At 38.3% G+C, this 21,058-nt stretch overlaps 1 protein-coding gene across 2 annotated transcripts in view; it reads left to right on the forward strand.

The window, feature by feature from the left end:
* The window catches only part of acsl6 (acyl-CoA synthetase long chain family member 6), a 66,006-nt gene that overhangs the window by 39,121 nt on the left and 5,827 nt on the right, over positions 1-21,058 (forward strand). For both annotated transcript variants that reach the window (XM_074671895.1, XM_074671896.1), the window contains exons 10-15: positions 4,235-4,308; positions 4,451-4,528; positions 13,476-13,610; positions 15,869-16,003; positions 18,150-18,245; positions 18,360-18,432. In XM_074671895.1, the coding sequence (XP_074527996.1) occupies positions 4,235-4,308; positions 4,451-4,528; positions 13,476-13,610; positions 15,869-16,003; positions 18,150-18,245; positions 18,360-18,432 (591 nt within the window). The remainder of the gene's footprint in view (positions 1-4,234; positions 4,309-4,450; positions 4,529-13,475; positions 13,611-15,868; positions 16,004-18,149; positions 18,246-18,359; positions 18,433-21,058) is intronic.

The following is a 21,058-nucleotide window of genomic DNA, read 5'->3' on the forward strand; positions in this document are numbered from 1 at the left end:
TTGAAACAAATAATTTTTCTTTTTCTTACAGAGGGTAGTCATAATTGCAGGCATTTTTCAAACATTTAAAAAAAAATTGCAATTTTTTTGAATTTCATTCTTTTAAAAATTTTTAATTTTTTATAAATTTTTGCAAATTTTGGCATTTTTGCAAAGTTTGACATTTTTGCAAAGTTTGACATTTTTGCAAATTTCAATCTTTTTCAATTTCTGCAAAGTTTATAAATAATATAAATTCCCTTTCTTGAATTTTTTTTGAATATTAAGTTATTTTTTGAAATTGCAATTTTTAATTTTAAAATGTCTGACATTTTTGCAAGTTTTTTAAATTTTTGGAAAGTTTTGAACTTATTGCAAATTTCAATCTTTTTCAATTTCTTGAAATTTTGGAAATAATTTAAATTCCTTTTCTTGAAAAATTTAGCATTTTTTTTTTGCATATTTAGCATTTTTTTTTTCAATTCTTATTATTTGTTTTTGCAAACTTTTGACATTTCAATTTTTTCTGGAATTCTTGTAAATTTTGGCAATTTTTTTGAATTCCCTTTTTTTATTTTGCAACTTACTGAAGGTTTATAAGTTTTTCAAATTTCTGAAATTAATGACATTACAAATTTTTCAACTGTTTTTGCAATTTTTTTTAAAATAAAAAACTATGACATCACATACACAATTTTATATACACAGAATAACTTCTTGTTTAGATAAGTATTCACTAGAGTTGTACTATGTAAAGAATTTTATACACTTTTTTTGTCTTTATTGTGAAGATAAAGTACAGTTTGTGGATCCTGAATGACTTTAATCTTGGTGAGCTGAGGCAAAATGACCCCTATAGAAGTAACGGTTGCAGGCCTCCGACCTAGCACAAAAAATAAGCTGCACAGACAGGAACTGACAACAGAAGCTGGCAACAATACTCAAAAGACAACATATTGATGACAGTATAGCAAAAAGGTACCAACAGTTATTACGCAGGAATCATAACGATGTGAAAAAATGTGAGTATAAAAAGGAAATCATGCTAGAAAGTGAAAAAGACAAAACAACCTCACTTCTGTTCCGTGTGATTTGTTAAAATGTGACATCTACATCCAAATATTTCTTCTTTTTGCTATTTTTAAATCTTCCTGTGTGAAAGCGGGGCTGCTCAGTGCAGAGCTGGTCTTGTTCCAGATCAGTGTGCCCAGACATAGTGAGCAGATAACCCCACCTCTTACAGGGTTTCCCTCCCTGACATGAGTCCAAACTGCTGCACGGACTGTTCATGCTCAAAGTTCACCGACCCGAAACCAAACAAGTCCACAAGTGACGTGACTCACAATAGAATATTTTTCTACCTGTTGTTTACTCATTCACAGGTTATAAAACAGAGTCAACAAAGGTTTTCTGAGTGCATTTCAAAGACGGACTGACTCGTGGTCAGGACATTGAATTTAGAGCTGCTGTTCATAATTATTTAGCTGCATCATTAGTTTGACGAGTTTAACAGGATGACACACCTCATCCTCTATAAACATATAACACAGGATTCCTTTCCAGGCCGAAGCAGTGAAGGTATTCTCTCAGAGCTGCCGTGAGGATTATGAAACACTTTCTGTAAATGAACCTATTTCCCACAAGCCTGCTGATCTGAAACGCCCACAGTGGGACACGTCCAAGATATTTACTGAATGCTGGCTTCACTCTCCGGGACTTTTGGCACTTTTAGTTTCTAGATGATGATCTTGTTGGTCAGTGGGCACTGTCTGAGGCGGGGTTTGGGCCGTTTTCCAAGTCTCATAGGATTATATTGCATTAAATCACTGCTTAATATTAAACCAGGAGTTTGAAATGTTACATATACAAGGTGATTATTAACTTTAAGACACATTAAACACCATGTCAGGAATCTCTGAGTGTCTAAAGAAGTGTTGCATGAGTCCCATCTATCATTATTGTTATCATTAACTCCAGGGGCGTGCACAGACATTTTGAAGGGCATGGGTGAAAAGACAAAAAGGCACATACAGCACGTTCTCAGCAAGAGGCCACCAAGTTCTGCATGCTTTTGCTCCCCATGAGGGCAGTTTGTCATGTTTTTTCCAGCAAAGAGGGCAGTGTAGTGTGTTTTGGCTCCAAAGGGTACGACAGCCAATGTTTTAGCCCCCAAGTGGGCACTTCAGCATACATTTTTACCTCCATAAACCTGTTGAGAAAAAAATAATGACATACAAAAGTTTCAGATCCAGTGTGCAAACCTGATTGACATAACATCATCTTTTTTTTTTCGTGCATCAGTTTCAGACAAAAAAATAAGACTCTGTACAAAGGCCTTAAAGTGATACTCCGAGAAGGAACAAGTTGGGTCCTATCACAAGGTTTAGGGCAGAAATTACCCCTACAGCAGTGATTTTGTGCAGCAGAAGCCCAGAGCGCACACACCAAACACCCCCTCCCTGCTCCTCTGCTGGTTTCCTCTGCACTCAGACGGGGCCATATTTTACTTGACCAAAAACACAAATAAACGGACTCCCACCGCAAAAATCTGATATGGGTCTGCATTCACGCTTTATTCAGAGAATTTTCAGCGCGTTACTTTCACACAAAAACACCGCTAAATAAGGCTCTAGTTCTCATCGTGTCTCTTCGTCCTGGCAGACTACCTGCGTTTGTTTATATCTGGCACGCCGCGCGCGAACTGATACACTAAGCGGCGAGCGCCTTGTAGCCAGCTGTGGCTCTGCAGCGGAGGTAGCGCCGTTTTACGCCACGATGAAAACTAGAGCCTTATTTAGCCGTGTTTTGGTGTGAAAGTAACGCGCTGAAAATTCTCTAAATAAAGTGTGAATGCAGACCGATATCAGATTTTTTCTGTGGGAGTCCATTTATTTGTGTTTTTGGTCAAGTAAAAAATGGCCCCGTCTGAGTGCAGAGGAAACCAGCAGAGGAGCAGGGAGGGGGTGTATGGTGCGAGCGCCCTGGGCTTCTGCTGCACAAAAACACTGCTGTAGGGGTAATTTCTGCCCTAAACCTTGTGATAGGACCCAACTTGTTCCATCCCGGAGTATCACTTTAACACTGATTATCAGTACAGTGTTTTGAAGAGAAAAAAAAGCATGAAAATGACATGATTTGATCCTGTTTTGGTCTGTAAGTTGAGTTTTATAAACAAACTGAAAGTTTTACAACAATCCAAGAATTATGGCTTCAAAATTTGCTTGCACAAACAAAAAGTAAAAATGAAGAAGAAAAGAGATGAATCAGCTGAGATCATAGCATGAAGTAGTCTATTCAAAGGTTATCCTGTGATGCCAAAGAGCCCAGCTCATCCCTGTGAGTGAGGAAGCCCAGCTGCTTATCGGAAACTCTTCTCTCACAGCAGCAGCAGCAGCCCCCTGTCACCTACAGGACGGGGAACAAAAGCGAGGGCAACTCAGGACATGTTGGTGTCAGTTTACAGCCAGCAAACCCCCTCAGGAACGCTGCCACCTCCTGGTGGGTAGAGGAACATGCAGCCTTCCTGAACACAGGGTTAATCTCCACAAATAGCTGAGTATTTCCTGAGAATTTCCTCCTTCGCTGTTGCAACACTCGATTCAAGTCTGAACCCAGGGAAAGATCGCTTACTGCTGAGAGAGTCAGATGACACGGCTGAAAAGAGGAACAATTTACTTAAGAGTCATTGCTTCACAATAGTATGTGTGTAAAAAGGTCACAAGAGGCATTACAGAAACTTAGAAAAACATTGTGATGGAAACTTTCAGAGGCTGGTGAATCACACGAAACATGTTAACTTGCATGTTTAGGGATTTTGGGTGGCATTTCTCTTCCTCTGCTTGATAAACGTTAAATATTTAACACCCTGGGTACTTTTCAGAAACATAGACGTCTTGAATGAAACTTGGAAACTGTTTTCACACAGAGGATTTCTGTCAGGATTAAATTATAAGAGATGATATGTCTAAGAAAATCCCTTCTGCAGATGATTGCACATCTAAAAGTTTTGTTCAAACTTCCTTGCACACTTAAAGCAGCACAAAACCAAATAAAAACTCCCCCAGACCAACACAAATCAGTCTGAATGAGACTAAAATCCCAGGAACAGTCAGGTAAAAGTCCACCTTGGCTTTCCATGTCTGTTTTTTCCTTTTTTTCTTGGTCAGGTAAGATTCTCATACAGGTGTCGTAGGTTGTTGCTTTGTGGAAACTTATTGTACATCTATATGTGTGTGTTGTCTTTATGTGTGCACAGGAAACCCAAAAGGAGTCATGCTGACCCATGGGAACGTAGTGGCAGATTTTTCAGGCTTCCTCAAAGTCACAGATGTAAGTGGCATTAACTCATCTCTTCTTTCACCTTGTTATTCTGTGAAACTTCCCTAAAACCACTGCCCCGTCTGTAACCTCATGATGTCTCCATAAGTTGTTGTAAGATCACCTGATTGTCACCCTCTGTTTTTTTCTGCAGAAAGTCATTTTCCCCAACCAGGACGATTGCCTCATCTCCTTCCTGCCACTGGCTCACATGTTTGAGAGACTGATTGAGGTAAATTATCCGACCTGAGCTCTGTGACCACAGGAATGTGAAAGATGTGATGTGTTAGTGAGTGGGAGCAGAGGAAGGATCTGCATGATGTTGGAGGTGGGCGTTAATTCAGGATACTTAGTGTGTGGGAGGGAGGGGGGAGAAAGGAAACAAGGGGAGGGTGGAGGATCTGTTCTCCCTTTCCTTAAGTTTCGTTTTCCAGATCACAGCACATGTTGCATCACTCTCACACACATACACACAAGTAATAAGAAACATATTTAAAAAATGAGCTTGTCTCATAAGTACAGAAGTGGGTAAGGGAAGAAAAACAAACAAAAATCAAATATGTCCATTTTTTAAAACTTTTTTTCTAAGAAACAAAAAGTCAGAATTCTGACTTTTTTCTCTCAGACTCCTGAGATTAAAGGGGTTGTGAGGAGTTTGTAAGCGGTCTTGAAAAAGTCAATATTGCTGGTTACAGGTTATTTTAAATTGCTACTTCTTAGCTTCCAGTTTGGGTCGACCAACACTGGATTGATCTACAGCACGTCTCGGTCTGTATAACAACACCACGCCGGCTGACGGAGTTTAGTAATGAGAAGAGATAAAACACAGAGATCTGTGTTTTTCTCTGCTGAAACGATTTCTGTGATTTATTTTGTAGTGATGGTGGACACTGGAGCCAAACTGTTAGACAGAAAAAGGACAGAAGAGCAGAGGAAAGATAAACAGGAGAGAGATAGAGCACAAGCTAAAGGCTCAAAGAGCTAAACTTTTTGTGCTAATGTTGACTCCAACCCACATTCAGCAGTTATTCTGCAGTGGTCTGTTCAAACTTGAGAGTCTATCAATAAAATGAAGAGTGAGGTTACGTTAGCTCTGATTGGTAGATGTCTGGCAGGACATAACCAGGATTCACAAACGTTACACATTACAGACACGTCTTAGAGCACCTGGCTGCCGATAGCACTACATATGGATGGTAACTTAACTACATACAAACTGACAGTGTTTACTTGTTGTCATGTTAGCCTACCGATTTGTTGGAGCACTGGGCTGCTAATAGCACTACTTGTTGTTACGTTTCAAACTGTAGAGCTACGTAACTGTACTGAAAAGTCCCTTACCTCGGCGTGTTGTATCCGGTAAAAAGATGCCTTGAACAAAGAAAATTTGCCTTGATCCGATTTCCATTTAATTCCAAAACAAACACGCGTCTCACTTAAAGTAATTTACGACAGTGTGCTGAGACTCCAGGCCACAAGGTGGCGAAGGAGTGCAGTCAAAACAGATCCTCCTCATAGCATCTTTAAAGTCAGAATTCTGACTTTTTTTTCTTAGCAATCAGACTTTGGTTTCAGAACTCTGCGAAAACAGTCTGATTTAGGTCAGAGTTTGGAGATTCAAGTCGGAAATCTAAAAAAAGGCAGAATTCTGACTATTATCTCCTAAATCTGGGAATCCCCAAATTCAGATTTTTTTTTTAAATTAAAAGTAACCAAAAAATTTGGATTTTTTTTTCTTTTTTTTCAGTGTCCCTAATTAGGAATGGGAACCTTTCACATTTGAAACGATACGGTACAGATGCCCGGTACCTGGCAATTGGAACCAGTACTCCACAGTACCAATTTTCTGTACTTTTTTGTGTCAATGTGGTAAAAAATAACTATTTACATGATGATAGAATATAAAAAGTTTACAATTTAACATATTTATTCTTCAATATATAACCAAGCAATGCTGTGTTCAAGTCCAGCATGGAAAATCACCTACTCTTCCAGTCCCTCACAGTCACAATGATGCATTTAGGTGAACATGGTAAACATGGTACCTTTTGGTTTTATGTGAATCAGTACCCAGTACTTTTGACAGAATTCAGTCAGTACCTATAAAAGTACCTAATTCGGTACCCATCCCTAGCCCTAATCCTCTTCTATGTGTAAGGGACTCTTGGCATCAGGGGCATTTGCGGCGTGGTTCCACTAACAGTATTTTTTCTTGTGCTGTCAGTGCCTGATTTCTGGGAAAAACTGCTTTTCCATGTGCAAAAACCCCCTCAGCTTTAAGAGTGTTTTTATTTATGTATTTGGCGCACCCACAGCACTCTCAAGTTAACTTTTCAACTTTTAAGATACCACTGTGATCTGGTCACTTCTTCATCCCCATCCAATCATGATCAAAAAGGGACGGGATTTCTGATTAAGACTTTATCAAAAAACATGGCAACTCATGCTCCTGAACCATGGTTTTAAGTATCTTACTGTAGGCATATTTGAGGCAAAAATCTTATTGAATGTAATAAAACGTAAACTTACAGTCAGTAAGTTTCTGGCTTCAGAAAGAGACACACTAAGCATTTCTGGACTTTACACGTCTGACCTTTTCAAAAAGGGAACTGTTCAGTCCTGGAACAAAGCCTGAGTTTTTAAGTTTCATTTTTACTCAGACAGCAGAGGCTTCATGAGTAATCCCATTCATCCAGCAGCGATGCTGCCAAGGGATTTTTTTACCTTTCTGAAGGCTGAACGGTGAATGTGCCCTCTTGTAAAACCCATGTAGAAACTTCTTCATGCATCCAGGAAATAAGGTTTCTCCCCTGAAATGTACAGAGGCTTTCATAAGTTTTCATCATTACATTTATAGATTGTTAGAGGTTGAATGAACAGAAAATGGTACATTGTTTTGAGAATAAGAGATAATACATGATGGTTTCAAACACAAACTGAAAATTTAGTGATATTCTCCCAAACTGCAACCAAAATGTGTGGAGAATGACAAAATGCTCTAAGTCAGGAGGGTTTCCCCCAACTTTCCAGATCATTTTTCCACTGAGATAGCAGTAAACACACACACACACACGAACACACACACACACACACACACACACACACACACACACACACACACACACACACACACACACACACACACACACACACACACACACAAACACACACACGTCCAGTGATGCCCATATCAAACAATGAAATCGGTTGTAATGGTTGCATCAGATAATCTGAGGCGCCCCAGTTGTTAGTGTCTGCAGAGTCATCGTCTGAATCTGAACACTAAACTTACCGTTAATCAGCTTCAGCCACTTCCACGCTTTCCTGTTTTTGATGAAGTATTTTATTCGTCTGTGAAGATTTATCCTTTAGTATCCTCAGACTTGGATCCAGATTTAGATCCTCAGGTGGACTGGGGTGAACACAGAGTGGCCATACTTAGAGCATGGCACAAAAAGAGGAATATATTACTTTTTGAAGTGTAAAATAACAAATCAAAGACCAAATGTTTGACCATATTTATGGACAAATCAAGTGAAAATCTACAGCCAGATGTGTCACCTTCAAATCCTTAAATGAAACCACATCACTAATTCATCATTGCATCTTTTAATTCTATGTACTGTCAAACTTAGTGCCCTTTTCCTCACCTTAGTTCTGACTTTTGCACTGTCTCCACCAAGCGATTTAGTTTGGGTCGTCTCCATATGGCACAAATTTTGTGGCGTTTTCATTGATTAATTCTGGGACAGGTCCCCAGATAACCTCATAAGTAGGGGTGTGACAAACTGTGGCGATATTTCTTGTATGGGTAAAAGCTGTTTCGCGGGTACAGCCAGGGCCTTTCAGACTGTGAGCTACTTTTTTCTATTTTTTCTATTTGTGACCTGTGGGGGGCAGTAATGCATCCTTTCAACCGTTAGTCTGCCAGAAACTGAGAAGAAGAAGAAGGAGTAGCATATCAAGTGCAGCAGGAATGACGTCGGAGTCTATAAATATCCTCATTGAAGACGCCCCCACCACTTTTAAATCTTTTGTGTGGCAGCATTTTGGTTATCCAGTGGAAATAGTTATCAGCAACCGTGACAGACAAGACAAAGACAATATGTAAGCAGTGTAAAAGAATAGTGCCGTACACTGCGGCTAATACGAGCATAATGCAAAGGCACAAACAAAACCATCACAGCTCGCTTCTAAAAGTAACTGCACCAGTGACAAAAACTGTTAAAGGCCAGACAACATTGACGGACGCCTTTGCTTCTAAGTATTCTTGAAAAAGAACATGACCACCCAGTGGTTCGGAGGGGTTATCACACTCCCCTCTGTATAACAGACAACCTAGAAGAGGTAGGAACTCTTAGCTAAACCCCTTACACCAGGGATCAGTAATTTAAACTACTTTTCATACCCAGCAAAGCAAAAAAAGGGAAAAAAAAAAAGCATTTTCTAAATTGCGAACTGCAACTCACTTTGTACAATATACTTACCACTTACTAGGCAACAACAAGACTGTACTGACCGTAAACCCCTCCAGAACCCAGCCCAAACTCTGCACATCCAGCAACTTCGGCGCCTGAAGAAGCAAGGAGAGTGACAGAGCAAAGACACAGAAACCAGGGAGATTACACATACAAGTAAAAAAAAGCATTCTTCCTAGAGAGCTCTAGACAAGATATCGGCCAAAGCTTAATGTTAAACATGTAAATTTAACATCTAACGCATCAACCTACGATTTGGACAATGTACTGAGTTAAAAAAAAGTGACGGGATTATGGTCGGTGTATGACAGCAGAGGAACACTGGACCCCTGCGTCTGGCTCATAGACTGTAAAAAAAAAATGGACGTCATCTTGCTTGGCTCTAATTGAGGTCTCCACAAAAGTGCTCCCCCTGGTGACTGGCTGCAGTATAGGTCAAAAAATCCAGCTCTCCAGCCATCCCAGATGGGCTGTGGTCAAACTTTAAAAAATTAATACACCTCATAGAAATGTTTCTCACGTCTGATTGTTGTTGTGATTTGAAGATATCATTTGGCTGCCTTGTATTCAAGTCCTCTTTTTATCTTAAATGTTTCATTTCATTAGTTATACGAGGATAAAAACGAGGTTTTACGTCACGTTCAACGATGATTGACAGCTGCCATTCTCGTGTATTTTTTTGTTGTAAAACATATCATAAGGTAGAGTCAAGAAGTAATTAGTCTCTCGAAAGAAAAAAAATATTATTTTTGTCACCCAGTTCAACTCAGATTCTCCCAGAATCCCTCACAGTCCTTACACGCAGTCTCCCTGGCTGCACAACTGCTTCAGTGGCGGTGCCTGTGACGGGGGAATTCTGGCTTCAAAACCATACAATGGTAAATGGTGGAGCCACGCTGTCCACTCTATGCACAGTCTATGGTCTGGCTCTGAAAGACAAACACACACAAAACCAGCAAACCACTAGCAGCATCCAGTGGTTTGGAGGGGTCATTACACCCTCATCATGCATGTACAGATTGGACACCACAGGAAAATATGATTTCACAGAATTTTCTGCTATGTGGTGAAAGTTTCACAGACAGCTGATTACATAAGCTAATTTGTTTTTCTGCTTCACATCAGCTGTTTTCCTCCAATTTTTCACCAAATGCTCATAAACAAACCTCTGGCAGTCGTGTCCACTGAGAAAAAAAACTCAAACCATGTCAATCAAAAAGCAAAAAGACCTTTCTCAGTAATTAAGGTTCAGTCATGTGTAAAATTGCTTGTAACTTCAATGTGCAGGAGGATTTTTGCTGTGCCTGTGTTTCGTTTTACGGTAAATGGCTTCGAGCCCTGTGACTGGTTTTACCACAATGAATCTGAGGCGATGTTTGTGTATTTGTTGCATAATCTCGTGCACCTGCAGGTGGTTTTGTGCCATGTGTGGACTGTGATGCCACACAGGCTGCATCAGGTCAGACCAGCCTGGTTTGTTTGCCTGCAGCATCAGCCGTGGCGTTGTCAGTGGTGTGAGACCCAGATGCAGGAAACCACCTAGACTCCCCAGCAGCTCAGCAGATCAAACAGTAAAAAACAGCTTTCTCACACAATGCACGCGCGCACTGCTCTGTGTGAGAAACCAGCCGTGTGTCAGTCAAAGGGGGGGAGAGGGCGTTGCTTTCATCGGTGTCCTTAGAAGCTCCAGAAACAGAACAAATATGGAGAATTCTTCAAAACCGGAAGAGGTGTGTCCAGAGATAATCCTCTGTCACACCTTGGCTTTGAATGATGCATAAATTGGGTTGTGGTGTCAGGGTGTTCAGGTGTGTGCACGCTGAGAAAATAAACCTAAGCTACCCTCATGTCACAGCAATGCCTGCCTCTCAGACAGTATCACCCTTTCCTTCTCCCTCGGTAGGATCCTGAGGTTTCCAAAGAAGAAGTTTTGCACATAACTGCTGAGTAATGAGTCGTTTCTTCCTGTGCAGCTGATTGGAGCTGAGCGCCTGTAGCACTTCCTCCCCCTGTGTGAGTGTGAAACGTTGCAGTTAGGTCTCAACATGTAGACGTGCTTGTCGTGAATGTAACAGGAAGTTCATCTGAGTTCATACGAGCCTCTTCAAACATACCATACAAAAAAAAAAAAAACACCCACATGGCGTTAATATTTCTCTTATCAGCTCAGCTTTGAGTTTGAATGTTTACAGTTTAGGAAGTTTTTGTTCCCTTTTTACTCAATTACAAAGGGGGCTTTTGTATTTTCACACCACTATTCATCTAACAGCTGGTGTCACTACATCAGATTAAGAAATCAAAAAACAGTGTTAAAGGTAGGATAACATTAATACTAAAAAAATAAAGAATAATGAAATTGTTAAAACTAGATTTTCTGTGAAAAATAAGCAAATATCACCCCCCCCCCCCCCCCCTAAAAAAAAAAATAAAAAATAAATAAATAAATAAATAAATAAATAAATATATATATAATAAAAAAAATTAATAAATTAAAGGGGTGAGTTAAATATTGATGTCAATTCAGCAAACCCTTTGGATCAGTTATCCTTCAGGCCAGTTGGGGGCGCTGTGTATGGATGGAGGTGGCACTAGACCAAACAACAATAAAATGGCAACCAAAGCAAGCAGCAGCAGCGTAGAGCCAGCTCCTTCAACTTTTAAGTCTGACGCTTGGGTTGTTTTCTTGCTCAAAAACATCAGCTGACATACCACAATTGTCCACATGGGGATGAAAATAAGAGTTAAAAAATTGTCAACAGAAACTCAAATTATTTCTAAAATTTATCATAATTATTTTGAACATTTTACTGAATCATCATCGAAGCATATAAATGAAAATGGTTAATATATATATAAGGAATTTCAACTTACCCAGCCCCATAACAATGATTGTAAACAAGTCAAAGCTTCAAGCTCTTTAAATTATAACATTTTATAAAATTCTGATCATAACAATACTTTTATTTGACTCATTGGGGAAATTAAATGAAGCACTTGAGCTTGATATAAGGGTTTTTTTTATACGTTTCACTGCTTAAAAAAACTAGGCTGATCGAAAATAATAATAATAATAATAATAATAATAATAATTATTATTATTATTATTATTATTATTATTATTATTATTATTATTATTTGTATAATAATAATAAAATAACAATTATAATAATAATAATTATTATTATGGTTATCATTATTATTATTATTATTATTGTTATAAATAAAAAATATAATTATAATAATTTAATTTTTAGCAGACTTTTCAAAGCACTACAAGAAAAGTTAAAAAGTTTTTAAAAAAGCAGTAGTGTAAGTTAAAAGCCTCTTTAAAGAGGAATGTCTCTAAGTTTTTCCTAAAGCATCCACAGTCTGTAGGGTCCTGAGGTGACTGAGTGTGTCCTTAAGTCTTCACAGCACTTCTATTTTTTTACATCTTATTATGTAACAGCCTTATTCCAAAGTGGAACAATTATTATTTTTATATACACACAGCACCCCGTAATTCATTCATTTATTTTCTGAACCACTTATCCTGTTCAGGGTCACGGGTGATTGGAGCCTATCCCAGCTGTCATTGGGTGAGGGGCAGGGTACACCCAGGACCGGTGGCCAGCCAATCACAGAGACAGACAGACAACCTCTCACACACACTCACACCTAGGGACAATGTAGAGTGACCAGTTAACCTGATGAGCATGTTTTTAGACTGTGGAGCCAGAGGACCCGGAGAGAACCCGCGCATACACGGGGAGAACATGCAAACTCCACACAGAAAGGCCATGCTGGAAATTGAACCGGTGACCTTCTTGCTGTGAGGCTGCAGTACTAACTGTTGCGCCACCCTGCAGCCCTTGGCTAAATTACTGAAAATATAAAAAAAACTAAAACATCACATGTACATAAGTATTCGCAGCCTTTGATCAGTACTTTGTTGACTCACCTTTGGCAGCAGTTAAAGCCTCAAGTCTTTTTAATTATGATGCCACAAGCTTGGCTCACCTGTCCTTGGGCATTTTGACTCATTCCTCTTTGCAGCATCTCTCAAGCTCCATCAGGTTGGATCAGGATGGAGATGGGGATGGGACACTTTAAGATTTTTTCAGAAATGTTTGATGGCGTCCAAGCCTGGGCTCTGGCTGGGCCACTCGGCTGTGGTCTTAAGGTCGTTGCCCTGCTGAAAGATAAGGTCTAAAATGTCTCTGTACATTACTTCATTCATCTTCCCCTCAATCCTGACCTGTCTGACAGTTTTGGGTCTACAAGGCAGCAGAAATGTTTCTGGACCCTTCCCCAGATTTGTTCCTGGAGACCATCCTGTCTTCAAGGTCTACAGACAGTTTCTTTGACTTCCTGCTTGGTTTGTGCTCTGACATGCTCTGTCACCTGTGTGACCTTTTATAGAGAGGTGTGCCTTTCCAAACCATGTCTATGCCTATGTACATGTGATTTCTTTATTTTATTTTTGATAAATTTTCAAACGTTTCCAAAAGATTGTCTTTACATTGTCTTTATGCTGAACTGTAGTGAGCAAACGCCCTGTCGCTGCTGCGTTAGGGTCAATTTGACTGAACACTGAGGCTCGAAGGTTGGCCTCCCCCTCCATGTCGTACTCCCACACTGATACAGGGGATTTCCAAAGAAAAATTGGTTTTAGCTTTTCCAGGTTTCAGCATTAACAGTGTTGCTCACCTTTCTCCGCAGTCTGTGGTGTACTGTCATGGCGGCCGGATCGGTTTCTATCAGGGCGACATCCGTCTGCTCCCAGACGACATGAAAGCCCTGCGGCCGACCATCTTCCCCGTGGTGCCTCGACTGCTCAACCGCATGTATGACAAGGTGAGATTTTCAAAACCTCATTTTCCAGAGAACGGGTTGTCACACTATTTACATTTCTGTTTTTTTTTCTGTAATTACAATTATTGTGAAATTCTCCAGAGAAACAAACCAGCTGTACTAAAAACGGCATCTTGGTATCGTATAAACTGACTTGTACTCTCGTTGGGATCTGTGGTCAGAAAATCCCACTTTTTTTAGTCCCTGCAGCCTTTATGAATCATATAAAGATAGTTTTGCTGTATCTGTGGTTTGAGGACGGGATAATTTGAGCACAGTGACTAATGCTTTCAAAGTGAGTTTCCTGAGAAATGCCCATTGCACAAGAAAGAACCTGAGTGATTACTAATAGTCTGGTGAGATGAGAAATGAAGTGGTTTCTCAACTTTGATAATTTAAGGAAAGCTGATTCAATAATGAACAGCTAAAATTCAATGTGATTTTATCTTGCTGTGTGTTTTAATCACTCAGAAAGGCGATGGATGGCATTTTTCACCTCTCCAATCTTACTTTAATTCCCCTTAAACACAGTGTTTCTCATCAGTCTTGCTCTTTTAGACTTTTATTCTTTCATCGTTTCAAATCTTTTTTTTATGTTTTCTAATACAGCTGTGAGTAGGAATTTCCAGGTAAATTCAGGTCAGGTGTGCTGGTTTGTTCCCAGAGAGGCATAAATGTTGCCAGGTACATAAAAAAAAAAAAAAAAAAAAGGAAAGAAAAGAGAAACCAGAACATGGTGGCAGACATCACTTTAGGCAGCTGCACATCATTAACAACACGGGATCCCACCCGCCCGCCTGTCCACCTGTCATCATCGTCTCCCTTAACAAACAACTAAAATGCATTAATACAAACAGCACAAAAAAAGAAAAAAGTAAAAAAAAGAAAATACCAAGTAAGCAAATGTACCTAAATGGAGAATAAAAAATAATTTATAATAATAATAATAATAATAATAATAATAACAACGATAATAATAATAATAATAATAATAATAATAATAATAATGAAATAATAATAATAATAATAATAATAAATATAATAATTATAATAATTATAATAATAAACAAAAATAGGGGGGAAAAGAGGGGAAGGGGGGAGGCATCTAGGTGCTTTCTGGGTGAATGATCGTTCTTTTGAGATATGCTAAAAAAGGCTGCCAGTTTTTGTTGAAAGTATTTTTGGATCCTGCAAGGGAAAATCTGATCTGTTTTAATTTGATATGGTCTAAGACCTCCCTTAGCCAACTATTATGTAAGGGGGGAGCGGCATGTTTCCATTAAATAGAAAAAGTCGTCTTGCTAGTAAGTTGAAAACGCGATTTCACTGCATTTTTGTTAATGGCAAACTAGATATTGTGGAAGGGACGCCAAAAAAGTCTATAAGAGGATCAGGGTCCAGTGGCAGGTCAAGCACCGCCGCAAGGGTGTGTGTGGTTAGCAGGTAATTGTTTACAACTATTACAGCTGTTGTTAGTGTTCGGGTAGATCTTTTGGATTAGTTGCCACTTATCTTCGTAAATCAACACTCCAATTTCTCCCCCCCCCCCCCCCCCCCCAAGTCTGCTTTAGAAAGGCTATTGGAATCAGAATCAGAATCAGAATCAGAATCAGAATCACTTTTATTCGTCAAGTATTTTCAAGAATACCAGGAATTTGACTCCGGTTTAAACTGCACCTGCTCAGTACAATTGTTGTAAATAGAAAGACACTAAGAGAAACACTAAGTGTTAAAAAATAGTAGAAAAAATAATACAATGTTAAATAAATAACTTTTTACAGAGTACAATAAAATATATACACAATTAAAGTTTAAAAAGTGCACTGAATAGATGTCAGAAAAATGTGCAATTTGCAATAGAGCAATGGAAGATGAATGTGCGAAGAAGAAACAGGCAGGCTGTAGCTGTACATGAGGTATGTAAGTTGTTGTTTTATGGCAGGTGAAGTCTTAAACTTGGGTTAGAGTTAGAGGAGTCAATGGAGTAATAAGGGCTTAAGGGAGAACCTAGGGTCGATCAGGGAGCCTGGTGTATGGTTAGGAAAGTGGGGATAGGTGGCTTGGACAAATGGGAGTGTGGCAAGTCAAACTGGGTTACAAGGTCTGTAAAGTCCAGAGAGTTATCATAATAAAAATCTAATTCTTGTATCGCTGTATCCTCTCACTGTCCCTATCCCATTTGTTGTAAATCTGTAAGTAATTTTGTAACACAGCTTTAAATGATAACTGTTTCCACCCCTTTGTCTTTGTCTCCCTCTCAGATCTTCAGTCAGGCCAACAGCCCCCTGAAACGCTGGCTGCTGAACTTTGCGGCGAAGAGAAAAGGCGCCGAGGTCAGCAGTGGGATCATTCGCAGTGACAGCATCTGGGACAAAATCTTCTTCAGTAAGATTCAGGTAAAAATCACGAGACTTCAACGACTCATCGCTGAAGAATCTGAGAATCTCAACAGTTATGAAACAACAAACAGAGTGATCAGGCTTCACATGATTCACAACTCATCCCTTTGGATTTGAAAACACACTTTCAAGTGTTTAAGACAAGTAACTGCTTGATAAAGTGTTGCCCATCCTTATTAAATGATCGTGACATTTTGATAAATTATTCAGAGATAAAGAATGTGTCTTAATCAACCTTTTCAAACCACAATCATTTCATGAGATGAGGTAGAAAATGTTTTATTCCAACTTCATGGGCAACAACAATGTGTGTACTATCCAGACTGAGTAACACCGGAAAGAAGGAGTAGGTGAAGCAACACTGAAAGAGTTGTTTTTGGTGAAATGAAAGTTAGTTATAAGACATAAAAATTGTGCAATTAACAAAGTGAGGCAACAGAAAAAGGCTGATAAGTAACAAAAATCAGCTCATAGAAGGATTCTTAACTGAAGTAAAGCACTTTTCCTTTTAAAGCAAACAAAAGTTGAAACAAAGTGTGATTAATAACATATCCAACCAAACGAAACAGGTGATCAGCACCTATAACCAAATGTAGCTAACAAAACCTGTGAGCAGCAGATCAACCCAGACCCTGACCCACCCAGAAACAGGAAGTTCCTCTAACACAGCAGCTACAGAAGCTGCACCGTTCTGACATAGACTCACTGGTGAAGCAGAGCCTGAAGAAGTCTAAATCTGGCTGGTGAGGATGATTAAAAGCTTATTTCTCAGTGACACATTGGGTCAAGCAAGAGGAGATGTTTTAAAGGAAAATACAACTTTCAATTGTACGGGACAAGATCATCAAAAAGTGAAGAGGTATCACTTTGTTCATCAAATTAGCTCCAATAGAAGGTTCCTCACAGGAGATTTGAAGCTGAAGTCTTCAACCTGCGGCTCTTTGACTCCTCTGCAGTGGCTCTTTGTAACTTTAAAAAATATTATTGAAATAGAGAATTTTCATTTTACTTAAAGAGATTTGATGATTAAAGACACTGACACTAAAGAAAATTAAATGAAAAAATTTTGTGGAACTAAATATTTATCACCTCTTGGAATAAAGTATTGAAATTTTTGAAAAATTTTTTTTTTTTTTTTTTTTTTTTTTTTTTTTTTTTACATTTTTTTCAAATTTAGATACAAAAATTTTATTGAAATTTTTTGCAAATTGTTGAAATTCCTTTTTTAAAAATATTAAGCAATTTTTTTGGAATCTTTACTAATTTTTGAAAATTGTGCAAATTTTTGAAAATAATACTTTTTTAATTTTTTTGTTTTTGAAATTTTGGCCAATTTTTTAAATAAAAAAAAATAGAATTTTTGCACATCTTGTTACGTTTTAAATTTATTTTTTTTTGGAAGTTTTTGCGGATTTTTGAAATATCAAAATTTTTAAATATTTTGCAACATTCTTTCCAAATTTAAACATTTTCAATTTTAAATACAATTAAAAAAAACTACCACATCACATGTATAATTTTATATATTATTTTTTAGTAAATTGTAAATAAGATTTTTGTTTTTAATGTGAAGATAAAGTAGATTTTGCGGCTCCAGAATGACTTCAATCTAGGTGAGCCGAAGCAAAATGGCTTGCAGACCCCTGGTCTATTATATAAATCAATATCTTAAAAATGTACAGGTTTATTACAAAATCAAAGTAATAATTTTTAAAGGCTTAGAATGATGGAAAAAAATAAGTTTTGATTTTATTCAAGTTCCTGTGAGGACTTTCTATGTGATCTTGAAAAAGTCTCACTTCTAGATAGATGCTTGATCGTAATCTACACTTTAAAATGAGATTATCAGCACCTAACCAACCCACAGTCAGCAGTTATTCTGCAGTGGTCTGTTCAAACTTGAGAGTCATTCAATAAAATGAAGAGTGAGGTTACGTTAGCTTTGATTGGTAGATGACTGGCAGGACATAACCAGGATTTACTAATGTTACACATTACAGAAACGTCTCAGAGCACTGTGCTGCCAGGAGTGCTGAATATAAACTACGCTACAAACTGAGTTTACAAAATTTAATTGTCGTCATGTTTCATGAAAACAGATCCTCTGTATTAATGATGGTGGTGATGTGTTGTTTCCCTACAGGCCAGCCTGGGGGGACGGTTGAGGATGATAATAACAGGAGCGGCTCCTACCTCACCCAGTGTGCTGGGATTCCTCAGGGCAGCTCTGGGGTGTCAGGTCAGACGCTCACTGCTGAGGAAACACTCATTCACTTATTCATAAACATGAGTATAGTGTGTGGGTGCACTGAAATCCCTCACACCCCTCTCATCTGTGTGTACGTGTGTGTAGGTGTATGAGGCGTATGGCCAGACGGAGTGCACGGCTGGCTGCACCTTTACCACACCTGGAGACTGGACCCCAGGTGAGAACACGGTTATCTAATGGCTTGAGTAACAATCTAAAGGAATGCAATGCTCCATTTCTCGAGTCGAGTTAAATGCGTCTGTTAAATCATAAGGCTTTTAAGATCCTTGAGGTTCAAAACAGTCATCGTTTATTCCTCAGATGATGATTCACGCTCCTTTTATTGATCATTTTAGTGGGAAGGAAGGTGGAGAGTGGTTTCATTGTAGTGTGGAGTCATAAAATAAACAAAGAGAGGCAGATAAACAGTCATCTGCTGACGGGATTACCAACATCAACAAAGAGTTCAAAGATCAGACAGCCTGTGTCAACTCTATCTTACTGCTGTCAGCATGATGACAAATTTCCAAAATAACTTCTTGAATGTTTTTTTTTTTTTACAGCTTTTCCAAAAAGTTTTATTTTGGGTGCTTACGTTATTTTACTTTGCCCAGAGAAACAAAATAATTTCTCTCTCTTTGAATATCTTGATGATAATTTTTACTCCTCTTCTTGGCACCAGTGATAACTTTGTATATCCTCATCCTGCTCTAAAATAAACATTTTTCTTAATTTTTTCTTTAAGGTTTTTATCCTGTGTGTAAAGCGGAGAACAACCATCAGTCTGAACTTGATTGATTGATTGATTGATTACAAGCTTTGAGCGTCACAGCACATGATTAAAGCACAACAGTGGTTTGTGCTTTGGCTCTATAAAACGGTCAGATCTTAAAGTGGGCTGTTTGTTCTGACCCTAGTTGTTTTTGTCTTTAGTGAAATCGTTTCGCTACTGAGTGCAAAGTAAAATAATGTAAGCATCTAATATAAAACTAAGATGTTTGGAAAATCTGTGATGAAAAATAACTAATCTTGTTATTAGCACACACTCAGAGCAGTTAAACCGCTTCTAGAGGTAAATCATATCAGAAAATTTAATTTTTACAAAGGATACATTGTGCCTTATAAACAAAATGTTGCTTGTTGTTTCTTCAGCTAATCCACAGATCACATGTAATCACATTAAAAGAGGGATAATAGAGACATGTACTTGAGTTGAAGAACAGGGTAATTTTCCAAGACAAATTAAAGCGGACACACCCATAAGCAACAAGATGCTTCCATAGAAACCGTATCTGTCAATTTCTGGATTTGAAAATAAAGGAAATTTTCCTGCACCCATTGCAAGCCGTTCCACCTGGGTAAAAATGGGGTTTGCACTCAGTCTACTGCAGGCGCCAGTTCTCCTAAGGCTGGTGACAGAGCTCAGTTTGGAGAGGCAGAGAAATGTTGTTTTTTTCTTTATAAATTATGACACAGGAGATTTATAAGAAAATAATAAGTTTTGCTGCCAGAACTGGTGACTGAACAGCTATGATAAAAACTATATCACTATTTTTATGTGTTTTGGGCATACATTTGTCTCGTTTTTTCAAAGAAAACACCCACACACTCTCCGACTTGCAAATGATAATATTTTTTAATTCTGCAGCGTTTGGTCCTAGACCTTCATCAGGCAAACAGTTAGATGGAGCATGTTAAAAAGGAGGTGGTGCCTCACACCCACTGATCATGAAATCGTCTCCTCAAACACACTTGTTGAGTGATATACAAATGAAGAAGCACAAAGGACAGGTCACAAGACTGTAAGAACCAGACCTGATTATTAGTGTGCTAATTTCATGTGTACCAGGGGGGCTAGGGACCAGGATACTCCAACTTAGGAGACAAGGTATGTCTTCAACTCATCAATAAAAACATGACAACGATACGATACAGTAAAACACACAAAGTCCAAAGAAGATTCATGAGAAATTGTGAGGTTCGGTTCATCATTAAGTCCTTTTGGAGCCAGGGTTTGTAAAGATCCAATAAGCCTCCCGCTGTTGTAAATGTTGATCTAAGTCACCCCCTCTAGATGGGAGGGTGACTCGTTCAATTCCTCAGAAACGTAATGATGTAATGTCATGAGATGAGCCACAGAATAATCTCTGTTGTTGCGTCTGATTGTGCTCTTAGGCTCACTGATCCTTTGTTTTGATTTTCTCGTTGTTTTCCTTTTGGGGAAACATTTGTAAAATAATCCTACTTTCAATCTCAGATTATATCATTTCTTTTTCTCATGATTTTCCCAGCACTTGATAATCAGTTTTGTTTTTTTATTCTTTTTTTATACCTGAAGCTTTCTGTGCACGCTTATTAACTAAGAACACCAACACACATGCAGCCTCATACAAGATAAAGCAGTAAGAGGAATAATTCACAAATAGATTTTAGATTTTTCTTTGAGTATGATATAGAAACAAAAAAGCCATCTACTCTGCAGTCACTGGATTTCAGAGTAGATAAAATATTAAGAAAACAGAGAGCATGATGGTCTGAAAATAAAATCACCGCACTGTAAAAAATGAAATCTTATCAAGTGTTTTTGTGTTATTTTCAGCAGAAAATGTCTTTTTAGACTAAATATGAGCCACATTCACCTGATCAGTCCAGAAAAATATCTTATTTCAAGTTATTCAAAGACAAAAAAAGAGGTCTGAATTGCTTGTAACAAGTTTAAAAAAAAATCTGCCAATGGAACAAGAGAAGAGCTACCCTTTACTAAGACATTAATTTAGTTTAAAGTACATTTTCTAGCATTTTTT

Source organism: Halichoeres trimaculatus, unplaced genomic scaffold, assembly GCF_033239565.1.
Source record: "Halichoeres trimaculatus isolate MK-OKI-2021-1 unplaced genomic scaffold, fHalTri1.1 fHalTri1_scaffold_6, whole genome shotgun sequence".
Classification (NCBI taxonomy): Eukaryota; Metazoa; Chordata; class Actinopteri; order Labriformes; family Labridae; genus Halichoeres; species Halichoeres trimaculatus.